Here is a 17,908-nt window from a genome sequence, read left to right as displayed (position 1 = left end):
GATTAGAGGCACCAAGTTGAGCAAGTGTTAACAAACATGCACACCCTGAAATATTCCAATTCCATGGAAATTTCAAAATGGATTTTGACACCAAAAAGGGAAGCAGTCCTTTGGGGGCACAAGTGGCTTTGCTGAGTGTGGCCCTTTTGTGTGTTTCAGTGGTGTCGGGCTGGGGAGTGCGTGAGCAAGACGCCCATCCCTGAACATGTGGACGGGGACTGGAGCCCGTGGGGCACCTGGAGCATGTGCAGCAGAACGTGTGGAACAGGAGCGCGATTTCGGCAAAGGAAATGTGACAACCCCCCGTAAGTTCCCCTCAATGCCCTACTGCAAGACACATCCCATTCTGCGGGTCTTTTCTTGATACCAAGAATTGTATTGTAATGGGAAACAGGATAGTAAGGTTGAGTTTGAGGGCCTCGTGTGCCGTGCCATCTTGACTTTGCTGGAACACTCTCTGAGCACAGAGACACAGTAGAGTCCCAGGGCAAGTTGGCTCTATTATCCCTTGCTTGGCTGTGGTATAAAGACTCCCTGGGACAGATTGATGACAATCTGTTTTGCCTACGTTATGGTCTACTTAGTTGAGGGCCATTTCCAGAAAGCCTGGAGACCTTCCAGAAGGGGAAGCTGACCTTCAACTTGCTGTTCACAGATTTAGGAGCAGGTTGAGGATGTGTCTGGAAGTATCTATGGATTCGGTGTTTGTTCAGCTAAATCGTTTTCACTTTTTCTCCTAAAACTATTTGACAGAGGAAAAAAAAAACTTTTGTGTTTTTCTAAATTCCTTTTCACGGACTATGATACACCAAGACCCTTCCTGTTCACCCCAGGACATTGGCTCTGGAAAACTCAGGGATGGATGTTTATGCTCTATTGTAATGATTACATCCCCACGGGTCTTCTCCTTCTCTGAACTTTCCCACTTTCCAGCGTTCCCTTTGACCATCTGCTTTCTCTCTTGACTGTCCTCAGTCATATCCCATCTGTTTGGAGAGTGAGAAAATGATAAATTGTGTCTAAACATGAAATGGTTTTCCGCAGCAAAGTCGTGTTGATGAGTAATTAGCAGATACCTCTTGGTAAATCATGGGGCGGGTCACACAATGGATGCCGGAGCTATCCCTTCTTCATAAGGAGAGCTGACGTCTATAGTTTAGTGGGTGGCAGTCACATAGTATTTTCAGTAGAGCTGTAACAATTGGCACTGTGCAAAATGCCTTTGTCTATGAAGATACAGCTGAATGTCGGGCACACAGTAGGTGTTTAAGGTGTTTGGGGATGACTTTGTTAGCACACAGTAGGTGTTTAACCTGTTTGGAATGACCTTCTTAACTGAAAGTCTGGATGACATCTTACTAGTGAATGTCTGGCACACAGTAGGGTTTAAGCTGTTGGGGATGACATCTTACCAGTGGGGGGGGGGGTTGATTAAAACCTTCAGTGAGTGGTGAGAAATGATTGGAGGGAAAGCCATTGGGTTTTTTTTTGTTGTTGTTTTTGGTTTTGGTTTTGGTTTTTTTTTTTTTCTTAACATGATTCAGTTCAAAGTAATAGCTTGGGCTCCCAAAGGAGAGGTGTGAATTTGGATTCATACGGCTGAGGTTTGGGCCCCAGCTGTTGTGGTCATTGGCCTTTGACCTTAGAGAAGACCCTTCTGTTCCCTAAGCCTTAGTTTCCCTTATTAGAGACTGGCATGTAAGAGGAAGAAGAGCCACATGTGAAAACTGGCACAGACCAGTCCTCAAACCCAATCACGATCGTTACCCTACAGCCCCTGGCAGCTTTAACTGGTGCCACCTGGTAATCATTGTAAAAATTTGTGGGATAGGCCATTTCATAAGTGGCCCTTATCATCATTAGCATTAATTAGCAGAAGAACCAGGATGAAGCCACCCTCCTTGTCCTGTCTACCTCACAGAGCTGTATTGCAACTCAGTGCAGGCTGGGAAGGGCTTGTATGAAGTACAGAAGACTGTCCTAGGTGCTCCATGGTTAGAGTTCATGAATACTGGCCCCCTTCGGCATATGGCAAACATCAGCTCATATCAGGTAATACCCAGTAGACGTCCCATAGGGAGCCTTAAAATGTTCAACCTCAACCTCCCCTCCATCCTGACATGCTGGACAGTTTGGTTGTGTTGTTTATGTGACCACATACTTGTTCTCATCACACAATGTTCCAGGGCTGGGAAAACGGATGAGGCACTGTTTTGAGAGACCAGTGTTTCCCTTTGTCTTGCAGTGGTATTAGCTAAGATACCCTGCACTTTCTGGAGCATTGTGGCTTCCAAGCAGGGCTGGTTCCCTGTCCCAAGCCTAGCTACATCTTGACCTGTTCTGTGCTACCCAGGGGGCATTGTAGGAGATAATCTCCTTAAGACTCCCCAGTTCCTAGAACAGTGTACCCTCTCTGGCTTGCCCTGCTGTGCTGGTTTATTTGTTCAGACTCTGGATCCGTCCCTCCAGATCCAGTGACCCTAGAAGACAAAGTGCTCACAAAATTTTTCTTTCGTTTATCTTCATTATCAACCAGTACCTACTTGTACCAAGACCCCCCACCCCCAGTCCTGTCACCATCATGAATTGTATCTCTTGTTCAGCCTCCTGTTTTATCACTGAGGATTGGGAGAACAGAGAAGACAGCCACACAGACAGCTGCAGGCTTGTGGGGTCTTCACACATTGGTGTTAGACAGAGGCATGCCTTCTTGTCAGTCTCCTCTGGCCCAATGGCTGTCCTTTTGCAACTAGATGCTTTTAGTAAGCATTGACTGTAAGTAAAGATTGCTAGGTTTGGGTATACAGTGGCGATCAAAGACTGATTAAACCCTGCCCACCTTCCCATGACTCCCCTGCCCATGTGTCAAACTGGATCCCCTGTAAGCTCCACTCTCCTCCCTGCTCACTTCTACCCCCTTCATATACATCACCTCCATTACTGCCTTGCTCAAGGACACACCCCGTGTCCATGGTTACTCTTTTGTCTCCTTTACAGCTATTTATAACTAGTCTGGTAACTTGGTCCCACAATTACCATGTATCAATTCCCCAAGGCATTGTGGAACACGTGGGCTCTGTGGTTATTAGCCAGGCAGGTCTATGGGAGAGGCATCCTTTTCATCCCCACTGTGAAGTTATAGAACTGAGTCAGGCAGCAATTAGATGACTTGCACCAGGCCATACAGGTAGCTCGTAACCAATTGGCTTGGTAGTTCCTCTAGAAAAGCAAAACCACGAAATCAAGGCTATCCACATGGTTGGTTCCTTCTTGAATGCCTGAACAAGAATGCATCTCCTGTATTTGTCTTAACTTCCAGTGGCTCTGATGGCCTTTATCCCCCCTGGCCTACAGACTGTCTACCTGGCCTTTCACAGAGTCTCTCCACCTTCTCTTATTCCATGCCCCTGTAGGGTGAGATGTTCTCAGTCTAAGATCTGAAATGCATCTCCTTCAACCCTTTCTCTGAATGAAGTCACATTCTCATGTTCCAGGCCTGTTGTGGGAATTTGGCCATTTGGTCTAATGACCAATAGAATGGATTGGGTTGGCTTGATGGACATGGTTTTCTCTTGGGATACTTGACCCCTTATGAAGGAAGGGAAGAGGGTCACAGCACTCTTACTCTTAGCTCTGGAAGACTTCCTGATGCTACAGCTCGGTGACCTGGTCCGGAGATTTTTCCCCATTCTTCCCTGGCTTCATCCTGTATTGGTGAATGAGTTATTTCATCCTTTAATAAATAGTCCTGATCCAAGACTTCTGTGGATCACAGTTTACAGACCAGCATGCCTTAGGTGACCAGCATGGCCACCCTTCACCTCCTCCCACCTTAAAAGCATCTTGTCCACTCTTCAACCACAATGATCCAGCCCAGAGACTTCATCAGTACTCTATCTTGGCTCTAACTCTTTAGATCCCAGTGTAAACTTTTTATCTTCAGCAAAGCCCCTTACACTCCTAGTGTTGCTTTGTATCTTATGTCTCAATTTGGCTCATTTTTCTGTGTTCTCATTGACTTTGGAGCTTCACAAAGGTCTAGGGCAGGCTCCACCTTCCCTTCCCTGACTACAGCAGAACCATGGCTCAATAAAACATGCTGGGATGTCTCCTCGCCTATTTTCCCAGGAGAAGCAATCTTTCTGCCCTTCCCAGGCCTCCATGACATATCCCTAATGTCTCTTTTCCGTTCAGAAACTCAAAAGTAAACTGAAACCGTCAGGCCAAGTAATAGATCACCAATAAGCCCCCATACCGTATAGAATCTTGGATGTTCTAAAAAGCCAGGCAATGTTGTCACTCACAGCCAGAAATGCTCAAGAATAACCTGAATATGTCACCCGAGGCTTGCCTATTTCATCTTAGAACATGTCCTGGTTTTGCTCCTGTAATATTGACCCCTTGGCAGTCAGTCTGATCATTCGCTGTGACCATTCAGCTCCGTTTGCTGTTGGGAATGGGAGCCACTCACCCTGTCTCCTTGGGAAATGTTCTACAAGAGACCATCCTATCTTCCTGGAGCCAACCAGGTAAGGAGAAAAACCCAGTCAGACTTTGGGCAGGTGGAGCCGCAGCAGCCCTGGGGTTTCCTGAGGCAGCTGGGTCAGCACTGCAGGCAGTGAGGGCTTGCAGCACAGGGCCCGATCTTGAGCAACGCCTCTGCGGTGACTGTTACAGAGCACAGCTGATCGTGGCCTCTGCGCCAAGTTCTGACCAAAACAGCATCCTCTCTGTCTCACTCCTTAAATCAGACAGCTCGCTGCCCTGATATTTCAAGAGGCTGGCCAGAGCTCGCTGCTGTGAACAGCTTGGAACGCTCCCCTGAGCCTCTCCCATGGCTTTCTCTGCACATCCCTGGCCCCGTTCCCTCTATTCTGCAGCTGGTTTATTCACTGTCCAAAGATACTGGCAAGAGAGTTCCCCTCACCCCACCCTTCTTTCCTAGTCCTGGTTTTTAATAGTTATTGGTGTTTTTACTTCTCCGTGTACACACAGGGGGAATCACCCATGTTTTGCTTTATTTGTTAATGTTTATTTTTTTAGTTTTTGGATTTTTATTTTATGTATATTGGTGTTTTGCCTACATGTATAGCCATGTGAGGGTAGTGGGTCCCTGGGAACTGGGGTTACAGACAGCTGTGACCTGCCATGTGGCTGCTGGGAATTGAACCCAGGTCCTCTGGAAGAACAGCCAGTGCTCTTAACATCCATGTTTTGATACCAGCTTCCTAAGTTTATTTTTTTCTACCAGTTGTATTGTTGTTGGTCAGAGTTAGTGGAAAATTCATCTCTATTTTGGCTTTTGAGGCTGAGTGAAAGGGGAAGGCAGAGAGGAAGGCTCGGGTGCTCCTGTGTAAAGAGCCATCTCTGCCCCAGCACCTGCAGGAGGCAGTGATGAGCAGAGGGGAGCAGCTGGTGCATCAGGACCCCTGCAGCTTTGTCCCCTCATGGCCACAAGGGCTGAGGGAGCAGCCAGCTCCTCAGTGCTCAGTGGAGTGAAGGGCAAAACAGAGTTCTATGACTTTGCTTGGCATTGCTCACCCAGTGAGGTCCCCCCTGTGGGTTTTCAGGGTCAGCGACCTGGACTTTCTATGGGTTATTTATTTTAAAAACAAACTGAGTTGTCTGCTCTTAGCAGCGATTACACTCAGGGCTTAGATACTACTCAGAGGAGACCTCAACACTGGAATCATTGTTTCCCCCAAGACGCACAAGCTGGCTCTTCCTCTTCTAGCCTTCGTGAATTTGTATGGCCTGTCCTTCCCGAGCAAGAGCAGACCTTCCAGCGCCTCCTCTACCTGATCTCCCATCTCCTCACATCTGCTGGCTATGGTGTGCTGAGGAATACCCTAGTAGGCGACCTGGAGGTGCCTGGGGAGCATCAGAGGTGAATGAAATTTGCCTTTTTGTTCACACCTGTTCCTCCTCAAAACCCCACTTCCTCGGTCTCATTTTTTTGTTTTTAAACATCAAACCTACAGGAAATTAAAGCTCCCTACCGAGTATTGCTCACACATTGCAGTACTTGTACATGTGTGTGCCAGCACCCTGCAGAGGAAGGTGCTGGCTTCCAGTGCTTGCATGTGTGACCGTACAACAACTGGCTAGCTTTGCATAGTGGCTGCCCATCTGTGCTGCCCTGAGCTGGTGGGTTTTTCTTTGCTCCGCCCCCTTGGTTGTTGGTCTTTTCCACCGTGGACATTCTGGTGGCCATGTCTCTTAGGGTATGGGTTCCACTCACCAGTGGTGAAGCTGAGCATCTCTGTGCATCTCCTTTGGATGACCTATCCTTGCACAGCGTCTGATCAAGCCATTTGAGTTTATCTCTATCTAATTGTCAACTATATCAATTTTTAGAAGGTCTTGAAAGATGACTATTTAGTCGTTGAAAGATTCACATTAGGTATTGATGGAGGAAGGTCATTGGCTAATAAAGAAACTGCCTTGGCCCATTTGATAAGCCAGCCTTTAGGTGGGTGGAGTAAACAGAACAGAATGCTGGGAGGAAGAGGAAGTGAGCTCAGACTCGATAGCTCTGCTCTCTGAAGCAGACGCTATGAAGCTCCAACCCAGGATGGATGCAGGCTAGACTCTTCCCGGTAAGCGCACCTTGGGGTGCTACACACATAAGTAGAAATGAGAAATCAAGATGTAAGAATTAGCCAGTAAGAAGCTAGAGCAAATGGGCCAGGCAGTGTTTAAATGAATACAATTTGTGTGTTGTTATTTCGGGGAATAAGCTAGCCAGGCGGCTGGGAGCAGGGCGGCAGGAATGCAACCCGCAGCTCCTACTACAAGGTATGTATATTTTTACATGTTTATGTATAGTCATATGTGTGCAGGTGCATGTGTGTTCATATGTGTGTAGATGTGTGTCTATGAACATGCCTGTGAAGATCAGAGGTTGACATCCAGAATCTTCCTTGATTGCTCTCCGCCTTATGTTTTAGGTAGGGTCTGTCAATTCAATCCAGAACTCAACAGCTCAACTTACTTCATTAGCTTTCTTGCTTTGGGACTCACATCTCTGCCTCCCAAGTGCTGGGATGACAAATGGGTTTCCATGGCTACCTAGCATCCGTGTAGGTGCAGGTGATCCAAATTCTGGTCCTTATCCTTATGGCCATAAATCATCTCCACTGCCCCTCATGCCCCAACAGTCTCTGTGTCAGGCCATCCTTTGACACCTGATAGGTAGTTCTGGGTTGTTTCTCACTGTTAGATACCATACAGAGTTACCATCCGTAACTCACACTGCTAAGTAGTTATCCCTCCCCGACTGGATCTTTGGTTTCTGCATCTGAAGAACATGGTTAAGAATTTCTGATTTCTGCACTGACTGTTTTCTGTGTATCCTCAAGTCCTTACTTTAGGGTAAGATTTAAACTTGCTGGAACCTCCCTGCCACATAGCCATTGTGCCTATGCCGTAGAGCCTGTAGGCCTGGGTCTTCTACTTCTCTGAAGGAAACCTAGTTAAAGGATGTGGACCCACTATCCGCTCTCAAAGGGAATGCCTATCCTATTATGACCTCTGTTATTTTTACTGTCCGCATTGTTGCTGTGTCACGCTGGGTTCTTGTTGTTTTAATCTTCCTGGATGTGTTTTGGTTTTATCCACCCTGAATTAGCTTCAGAGGACCTCCAGGGTGAACAAGAGTCCCAGCCCTCTGCTTCACACCCACTGCATGTGGATCCAGTCTCTCCTCCTTGCCCTTGCTGACCCAGCAAAACAGCTCCCAAAGTCCAAGCCCCTATATCTATGACTCGGGTTTCATCCAGGATGCTTGGTAAATCCAGTCCCACCTGTTTCATGCTCCACAGAACTCCTGTCCGGAAGCTGTTTACAGACTCTGCCCAGCCTCACCCTCCCATAACCACTCTCTCTGTCCTATGCCATGCGTGAAGGATGTGCTTTTCTAATGGTTAAAGAATCACTATACATGCAGGAGGGTCCCTTCAGTGTCCTGATTAGGTCTAGATAGTCTTTGTGGTTGCCACCCCTCTTATCTACTGGGATACTGAAACCACGAGTAATATCAAAATCTATACATGCTATGCTTCTTCCTATACATATAGGCTCATGAGAAATTTAACTTTAAATTTAGGCACAGGAAGAGGTTAATAACCATGATAAACAAGATAATCACAACTATTTGCCATAATAAAGGCATTAAAAACTTACGATTAATTTATTTCTGGCATTTTCCCATTTTATATTTTTAGACCATGTTTGATTGTCCATAAGTAAAACAACAGGAAGCAAAACTGTGAGTTGAGAATCCACTGTATTGAGGAGCTGAACATGAAGAGTGGGGGGCTATGTGGTCCTGCCCCACGTGGTGGAGAGATTACCTGGGTAGTGGACCCTGTAATTAGTTGGTCAGTCTTTCTCTTTTCCCATGTTGGTCAAAATAACAATTCTAATTATTTTTAATCAAGGCTTTTCTTTCTCCCTGGGAGAAATAGTCAAGACCCAGAGGGACCCATGGAAGATGAATATTAGCTTCCATCACACTAAAGGATGAAGTAGACCACAGTGAGCTACAGTTGGCCAGCCAAGAACCTACAAGCTTTGCATACACCCCCACATTTCAATATGGCTATTGATGACAGTTTTAGCTGTCTAGATAGACAGGTTCCTGCGTCGTGGATGTAGGACGGTTCCTGGCACTTCCTACACTGACCTCTCTCGCTCTCCACCTCTTGTTTCTCCTCCTCTTCTCCTTCCCCCACCCTCATGCCTATCATCTTAAGGTGATCACTCATAATGTACTTAGTTTAGTCTGAGGTACAGACACAAACTGACATTACTGAAGACCCCAACGGGTAACATGGCCTCCGGGGATTTTCCAAGATTGACTTCCCTGCTCCTCACCTTCGTCATGTACTTAGCTCGGTTCAATCTGCTGCTTATTGAGGTCCACCCCAGGCTCTGTCAGAGGCCGGTAGAGAAAGGCCTGAAGAAGGGGCTCGGCTCACCATTCCTCAAGCCTGATTAATATTACACAGCATAGCTGAGGCCCGAACAAGAGGTTGAGAATTTCAGATGGAAAGGAAGTTCAGATGGAAGTGGCCTTAGTGACGATAGGGAATAAGAGGGCTGGAGGCAGGGAGCTGGATGGGAGGAGGAAAGGAATTCTGTTCTGGGAGAAGATACACATGAGACAGGCATTTGAAGCACTCATATGCTGCAATGGGCTGCTGCTGCCGGGGTTCAGCATCTAGGAGGGCTCTTACATCATCTAGTGCTTGGGATACCTCTATGAGAGCCTGCTAGTGGTACCGCAACACACTCACATGGACCTTAAACAACAGATTTTGTTTCTCATAGTTTGCAAAGCTAGAAGTCTGAATCAAGGGGTCAACATGGTTGATCCCTCTCTCCTAGCTTCTAGTGATTTGATGGCGCTATCTGGTGTCCCTTGGGGTATAGAAGCTTGACCAAGATATCTCTGCTCCCCTCCTCTCAGAGTTTTTTGTGTTCTGCTGTTTATATTTTAAAAAACCTTTCTAATGTTTCATATGTATTTAGTGTGTGCCTGTGTGTGTGTGGGGGGGGTGCCAGTGCAGAGGTCAGAGGGTAACTTGCAGGAACCAGTTCTCTTGCTCCTACCATGTGGGTTCCAGGGATCAAATGTAGGCCATCAGGCTTAGCAGCAATAGCCTTTGCTGTACTCCCCTGTACCTCATCTTGGTTAACTGCATCTGCAATGAGTCCATTTCCCAATGACATTACCATTCTGGGGCACTGGGCCAGGGTAGGATTTTAACATACAATTTAAGGATCAGGGACATGGTTTAGCTTGGAACAGCTTGCCAGAAGATGCATGTTATAGTGTGCATCCCTTCTTGGTCCCCAGTCACAGGACCTTGCCTATTACCTTGAAAGTGTGTCTTTGGGGCCCAGTCCCTCTCTGTTCCTTCTATATTGCTTTGTGATACAGAAATTCATCCTGTACATGCTTGTTACCTGACCCCAGTATCCTTGGGGACATGGTGTGAGCTTATGTCTAACTTCACATCTCATCACTCCTCTGAGGGATACCTGCCTGGCATTCTAGGCAGAAAACAGGACCCAAGGTACACCTGTCAGATACCATCGGCCCTGTAAAGGAATGGCCATCTCTTCACTTGAGCCTGCCTCATGACCCCTTGAAGGGCCTTCAATTTGTATAATTTTCCCAACCTTTTCTCTTCTAGGGTAAGGAACTATTCAGTGTTTATGAGGCTGACCAGGACCCGTAAGGGGCTTTTCCTTCTACCTGGCATGCTGTTCCCAAGGAACCTTGCAGACCAGGCGCAGTGGCCTCATCTTCTTCGCCACGTGTTTTTATAGCTTTGTTGTGACCCATGGCTGCTTCTGTACCAACAGCAGTTGCCGCAGTGAACTGTGTGGCTCAAAACTACTTATGCTATGGTCATTAACTAAAAAGGGTCATTGATCTCCGGGGTCGACTTTTATAAAAACCTATGCTACTCTCTGTTCTTCCATCTTTCCTCTAAAGGCATGATCAGAGGGTGGCCTGTGAACATAATGAATGACAGGGGGAGGGAAACAAGCTTTCCCATACTTGCTTGGAGAGTACAAAATGCAGGTAACAGGCATGTGAGTGTGTCAATGCCCACAGTGCGCAGTTTTGTCTTTTATGTTGAATTTCAATGAAAAGCAAGTCATTGCATTGTATCACCATGACCTTGGTACCAAGATGATGGAAGCCTTGAGTTTGTTACCATGGAGATGTGTGGAAGTCTTGAGCCTATCTAGGTCAGAGTCTCTCAAGGACACCTTGGGGCCTCTCAAAGAAGCTAAGCAAAGCATCCTCATGGCCAGCCCGGCCAGCATCCTGTCACTCGGCCTTGATGCACCTTAGCTATGTGGATTCTGCCAGTGAACACAGCCCGTTCTCTAGAACTGCTCACCAGCCAGTCAGTCTAGACATGACACCCAAGAATCCAGGTCACAGTATTGACCTCATACTTGCCCTGATCAATGTGGCAGAGCTGGGACTTAAGTGACCAGTGTTCAGAGACTGTGAGTGAGCAAATTAATCACCCCAGTTATTATAACTTCTAGAACATATCAAAGAGTTTTTTAAAATATCTTCATTTTAATTAATTTTTTTAAGTACCAGATTTTGGGGGGGATATTCAAGGTTAGACATTCCCAAGTCTTCAATTCAGATGGAAGATAAAGCTTATTAGTCTCACTAAGCTTATACTCACTGTATCCTGTTTTCAGATGATCTTTACTTCCAGTCCTTTGGTGCACTTTTTCTGCTGACTCATGTGATCATGCCTCTGGTGTGGGCCTGGGGTTCCCCAGATGTGGTCTAGAGGAGAGACCCAGTTGCTCTGGAAACCTTGCCCACCATCTCCTGGTGACAGTTCACTACCCCCTGCTGTTTCCACCAGCCAGCTGGCTAACACAGATCTTCTTCCTTTTAGCCCTGGGCCTGGAGGCACACACTGCCAGGGTGCCAGCGTAGAACATGCCTCCTGTGAGAACCTGCCCTGCCCCAAGGGTGTGCCCAGCTTCCGGGACCAACAGTGCCAAGCCCATGACCGACTGAGCAGCAAGAAGAGGGGCCTGCTGACAGCAGTGGTGGTCGATGGTAAAGGCCCTTCCTTTCATTGTAGCCTCTCTCCCCCCACACCCCAAGAACTGTATAACCCACTTAGGGATGCTCATAACCCTCAACTCCCATTCTAGCTCTTCCGAGAACACTCCTGTCCTCTTGGTCCAAGTTAGCCATGGCCCTACTCCTGCAGTAGTGGACCTGAATACTAAGAGCCTGAGATCTCCTGACACAGACCGTGGAGGTGGATAAACTAGATTCATTTGCTGCAGGGCAAATACACTGGCACCTGTTTTCCAGTGTACTGTGTTCTGAGACACCAAGAGTAGAACGGTGTTTGAGTGTGCGCCATTTTGCTTTCCTGGGTTCACTTAGGATTGGCTTTCCTCTTTGCCTGGAGTACCAGAAGACTTATGAAAATTGTGAATAGTCTATGAAAGCAGGTAGTCAACACAGGTCACTTTCCAAGAACCTTCTTTCCCATCAGGCGATTGTCTACCATAACCTGCCACAGTATTTCCAGCACCAAGAGCAAGTCAAGGTGTTGAGTGTCTCCCTAGAGTCTGTGATGTCCAGCCATTGTAGCTGAGGACACCCCGAGGCCTAGTCCAGATATTGGTTTTCTTTTGCCTAAGGCTCTTTCCCTTTGAGAACTGTGACTTTGTGTTGTAATGCTAACAATATGGTTCCATTTATCAATCACACCTCAAGCCAGGCACAAGTTAGCTCTACATTCAAGATCTCTTTGAGTATGTAAAAGAAGCTACAGAGGATGAGAGGTTAGGTGACATCTACACTCCTGCAGCTGACCCAGAGAATAACCCACTGACTCTCAGTGCTCAGATACTCTACCAGGAAGCATGAATTCAGACGCAATGAGGGGACACTTAGAACTAACAACGCAGCTGGGTCTGATTTCTGTAACCTCCAAAGGGTTCACAAAAGAGCGAATTTTGGTACCATCTTGTTTTTCTTCCCTGTGAAATACCCATTCTGGCACCTGCAATTACAAGTTTGAATGTTCTTAGCTGATTTTGGAGAAACACAGATATTCCTGGCAACAGCAGTTTCAGGTCTGCGGCTTCTTCCTTCCTTCCTTCCTTCCTTCCTTCCTTCTTCCTTCCTTCCTTCCTTCCTTCCTTTTTTCTTTCTTCCTTCCTTCCTTTTTTCTTTCTTCCTTCCTTTCTTTTCTTCCATCTTTCTTTCTTTCCTCCTTCCTTTCTTTCCTTCTTTATTTTAATTAATTAATTCTTATTTGTTTGCTTGCTTTTCAAGACAGGGTTTTTCTGTGTAGCCATGGCTATCCTGGAATTCCCTTTGTAGACCAGGCTGGCTTTGATCTACCTACTTCTGCCTCCCAAGTGCTAAGATTAAAGGCATGTGTCACCACTGCCCAGCTCAAATCTGCATTTTTTTTTTTTTTAGCCCAACAAGCTGACCCCTCAGTTTTGAGCTGTCTTGGAAAACAGCACATGGTGTTTTCAGTGGTACCTGTTTAGCTGGGACTTTAATAGAAAGTTCATTCCCCAGACATTTTCCATGTCTTTAAGAAGACGCCACCTTTGGAGGCTGGGCAGGTATGACTGTGCTGCCACTTAGCCTGCAGAATTCAGGGCGGAGTTTGGCTTCCTCATCTCCAACTTTTCCTGAATAGAAAGGAGACAGACTTCCCTCTCCCAAATGAAAGGGTGCTGTTGGCGGTAACCCTTCTCCCTGACAGGCCGTTAATGTGGTCCATGAACAACCGACAGGCTTCCACCTACCTCAGGCTCATTCAGATCCCTGACTGGGTCCGAGGCGTCAGAGGAGAGAGCTGCCACAGTCCAGTGCAGCAGCTTGCTCTGATGGGATCCACCTTGTTACCAAGCCTCCGCGCTCTCCAGGAAGCCAGGTAGAAATGGTTTGACTTTTCTCTGGTCCTCTCATTCTTTCCTAGAGCCAGGAGGCTTTGGTGATGAGACACACCCGCACCTTTTCTTCTTTTTTTAATTAATTAATTTATTTATTTATTAAAGATTTCTGCCTCCTCTCCTCCACCGCCTCCCATATCCCTCCCCCTCCCCCAATCAAGTCCCCCTCTCTCATCAGCCCGAAGAGCAGTCCGGGTTCCCATCAAAATTCTTCACAGACCTGGAGAAGACAATAATCAACTTTATATGGAAAAACAAAAAACCCAGGATAGCTAAAACAATCCTATACACCCGCACCTTTTTCATTTCCACTCAGCTCTCTGTGGGGTTATTGATTGCTGCCTTGCTTTGGTTTTAAACCCGTTTGCTTCGTGTATTTAGGGGAGAGGTCCCACTTGAGCAATCCCGTCTTAAACTTCTACTTACGGCTAACAGCTTTTGAACAGCTCAGTACTTTGGTTCCCTTATCGTTGTAGCATCCAAAACTTCTGTCTTCCCAGCCCTCCCTCGTGGGGAGGCTCCTTGAGAACTCTGATGGGTCTAGAATGCATTTCAGCACCCATTTGCCTCCTGTTCCAGTCTGCCCACTTAACAAATAATTAGATCTGATGGGTGCTACCTTTGACCTGGAAAGCCCAGCCATGTTTGATAAGGATAGCTTACAGGCTAGTGGCATTTAGCCTTTGAAAGAGAGGCTTCGGGTTCAGGGTTTTGCGAGGGTAGTTTGACCCATCGTCCTCTGGGGTGAAATTGCCAAGACTGATTACGTCTGTGGTTCCATTTCCCTCGGTATAAACAGAAGCCAGCATTTTTTTTTTAAAGCATTTCAGAAGGGCAGCAGTGAAATAAAAAATGGCTGATTCAGATGGCTGATGATAAGGGTTCCTCTGAAGCCCTGCTTTCTAAAAGGCACAATAATTCTAGCTGAGCCGTGAGAGCAGCGAGCCCTGTGGTTGGGCTCTGGCTCCTCGCGAGGTCCATTGTAAGTGCCCTATTCACAGCTGCTATCAGTGCGGAATTCTTTGGCAAGTGACGCACAGTTCAGTAAAGGGGGGCAGCATTTTCTCTCTCCCCTCTCTCCCCTCTTTTAAAAAGAATTCTTGCAAAGGTAGATTTTTCCGAAGGAGGACTCTGGACCACAAGTCCATCCCACCTCCAAAGGAAGACAAAGCCTCTCCTCAGCAAAGATGCCAAAGAGGAAAAGCCTTCAGACAGAAACCCTCTGAGGTGGCTGCCTGCCAAATCAGACGGTTTTTGCTTTTCCTGTGGGATCTTGACACATTAGAAACATTCAAGGGTTCAGACCCGTGTGACCGGGCCAACAGCAGGCTCCATGCCCACCGAAGTGTTAGAAAGCCGTGTCTGGACAAAGTAGCCTTTCCCAGCTCCCTTGTATCAGGCGGCAGACCCACCCACCCCACCCCCAGTCTGAGGGAATAAGGGATGTGAGGGTCAGAGCTGTGAGTCCCGCTCCACTGAGCAACCCAAAAATGGAGGCTCATTGTGACAAAGGTACAGGGTGTTCTCAAATGACCCAATGAGGGGCTGGCACCAAGATTTCTAAAGATATTAAGGCCATCCATGACTTTCAGGACTTACCAGTGGGGACCTTGCCCCTGCTGCAGGCTGCCCTTTCTCGAAACTTCTGTATGTCCAGCCAACCAGGGAAGCTAACAACTCCTCTTAAGTAAATCTATATCCTGTCTGAATCCATTTGACCTGAATTCTTTGAGGCCAGTTATGACTCGGGGTTCAGAGGTTGGTAGTGTTTGAACGGCTGGGAGAGTTCAACAGCCACCTAGTAATATCTCCACTGGGACCCAAGGGAGCACATGACAGCCAGCCAGGGACCCCTAAGGAGAGAAAGGGACACTCACTCCTATCTGGGAAGGCTGGATTTGTAGCCAAATAGTTTGCCACATATATAAGAAAACACTCATTGTCAGAGCTTCTCACATTTCTGAATTATAGTAAATAAGGTAACCTAACCTTCTTTGGGTCTACCAGCCGTGAGAACTGGTCCCTCTGTATCATAGAGCGCCAATGCTGAGTTATCAGGAAAAAGACTGGCCAATCTGGCTGTGGTCACGTGTTGAGTGCTGTTCCTGTTAACTAAGACCTGTCTGGAGGATCTGGCCTCACCGTCATGGTGAGGGAAGACTCTGATTGGTCTGTGTATAGTCAGGTGGACTCTAACTGACCCAGTCAGCTAGAGCTGGAACCCGGGGCCTGGTTATGAAGTCCTGGTGGGTAGCTTGTGGGAGAGAAGATGGAGTGGCCAAGACAGAAGACAAGATAGAGCTCAGATGAGCACTCCTTCCAGCCTCAACATTAGGTAGACTCTGCCTCAGTAAGACTTCGTTACTGAGTCCAAGAGAGAACAGTGGAGCTCGAGAGGAATTCCAGATCTCTGTAAGCTCATAGAATTGTCAGCTCTCGAGCCCCAGAGCCTATCTTGTCCTGGCTGTGGCATCCTCTGTTCAGTCAGAAGCCCTTCCCAACAGGCAGGCCTCTGAGAAGCCAGACAGAAGCCTCAGCCAGAATTCATCTAACTACATGCCCTCGTCAGCCAGAATTCATCTGAGGACACACCATCCATGCAGAGACATGTTCCAGGCATCTTTCCTTGCTGTGTGTGACTATGTAACTTTTAAGCCTTCCATCCCCTTCTATCTCCCAGCACTCAGGAGACAGAGGCAGGTTGAGGCCAGCCTGGTCTATATGGTTCCAGGAGAGCCAGGAACACAAACAAACAAACAAACAAACAAAAAACAATAAAATAAAAGCTCTTGCCCTGTGCTCAGAGCATAAACCCACCACCTCGCATTTTTTAATGGGATCTTTTATCTTGGAGATTTCACTTCCCACTCCTAGGAGCCCTTTTAGAGAGTTTTGAGGAATTCTGAGCCGCTTTCTCATGATTTAAAAAAAGACTATCCTCGATCCCTTTGAGAGGAAGAACTATTCCTTGCTAGAGGTGGGGGCGCCCTACATTCTGAGTGTCATCCTCGGGGGGGGGGGATGGACAAATGAAGGTAGTTGTGGTCAGTGAAGGACTCTCCACCTCCGACCTCTGTTCTGGAGCCCTGGGGCCCTTGGCTGCCTGAGCCTGGCTGGCAGCATCTGCACCTGGCAGCATCAAGGGCAGACAGAGCTCAGTAGAATGCCTTGCCTTAGGTCACAGCCAGCATCCGTCCATCCGAGTTACTTCTCCCAATCCAGAGTCTCTGCTTCTCTGAAATTTGCACCAAAGAACCAAAACAAACAACTTTTATCCCTTTCCATGCTGGAACTTTCCACGGACTCCAACTTCCCTCAGAACAGCTTCTGCCATTCTGCCCAAATCCCATGCCCATTTCTGTTCTAATCAGAGCGTACACTTAGAAACCGAAACCATAAATATTTATGAACAGTGTGGTTTGTTTTAGGCAGTACCACTTTATCCCTTGGTATTCGGGGGCCCCCAAGGGTTCCTCATTCAAAGTAAACAGCGATGGTCAAAGGAACACCAAGATGGAACAGAGAAGCGCATGTCTATTCCTGCTGGAGGAAATGTAGGTGTTCTGTGAGCCCCATGCTCATCTGTGCAATGGAACAGCGGCAACCTACACTACACTCAGGACTGTCGACACTCCTTAGCATCTTCTCTGGCATGGAGAAGATCATAAATGCCTATGATTTCTTCTTTATCGCATCATTATCATAACTGATATCAAATGAATCACCTTAAACCTCGTTACCCCCAGTGGTGAATCAACACGTTTGTCCAAAAGGGATTAAGACCCATAGTTTCCAGCTGCTTCTTCACAGTAAGACCTTAGAGGTGGCATAGGAGGTACCACTGGCGCAGTAGACCCCTATTCATTCAGACTACAGTGCTGTGCTGTACCCCCAAGGCACCCTCAGGGAACCTTAAGCCCCTGACAACCTGTCATTAATCGCATCCGCTAAGCTTCCTAGAAGTTGACCTAGGTCTCCATCCCTGTCTTTCATAGCCCTTCTATCACTGGCTGCTTTCTTGGCGCACTTCCTCTAAATGAAGGGACAGCCGCTTCCCACGGCCCGCCTGGAACCGAGGCATTTCCTCCAGAGCAGGCACTGCTCTCCGTGTGCTCACTTGAGATGTGCATCATGTGACCTGTCTCATGCAAGGGTTACTCCACCCCCATCCATCAGATCACGAGGGCCCCGAGAAGCGTGTGTCCCGCTTTGCCCTGTTCTCGCACTGCCTGTAGAGTGCTTGAGGCTCAGTGATCCAGCCATGCTTGATGGATAAGCTGCTTGCCCGGGAAAGAGTAGCCCTCCGTCTGCTCTTCCAAGACTAGACAGAACTGAGCTGAACCTGAATCCCAGGAGCTTCTTCCTCATACGCTCGGGTACCCTCCCATAGAGCTGGTTGATCATGGGCTGTCATGCAATC

At 47.4% G+C, this 17,908-nt stretch overlaps 1 protein-coding gene across 1 annotated transcript in view; it reads left to right on the top strand.

Moving 5' to 3' along the window:
- Nucleotides 1–17,908, top strand: part of Adamts17 (ADAM metallopeptidase with thrombospondin type 1 motif 17) — a 291,689-nt gene that overhangs the window by 178,484 nt on the left and 95,297 nt on the right. Inside the window, exons 12-13 of the mRNA XM_041652890.1 lie at nucleotides 160–305; nucleotides 11,448–11,614. Of these exons, the coding sequence (XP_041508824.1) occupies nucleotides 160–305; nucleotides 11,448–11,614 (313 nt within the window). The remainder of the gene's footprint in view (nucleotides 1–159; nucleotides 306–11,447; nucleotides 11,615–17,908) is intronic.

This window comes from Microtus oregoni, unplaced genomic scaffold (genome assembly GCF_018167655.1).
Source record: "Microtus oregoni isolate MIOR12 unplaced genomic scaffold, Mior012 000000F_ref0000247, whole genome shotgun sequence".
Classification (NCBI taxonomy): Eukaryota; Metazoa; Chordata; class Mammalia; order Rodentia; family Cricetidae; genus Microtus; species Microtus oregoni.
This window is presented reverse-complemented; position numbering and strand designations above follow the sequence as displayed.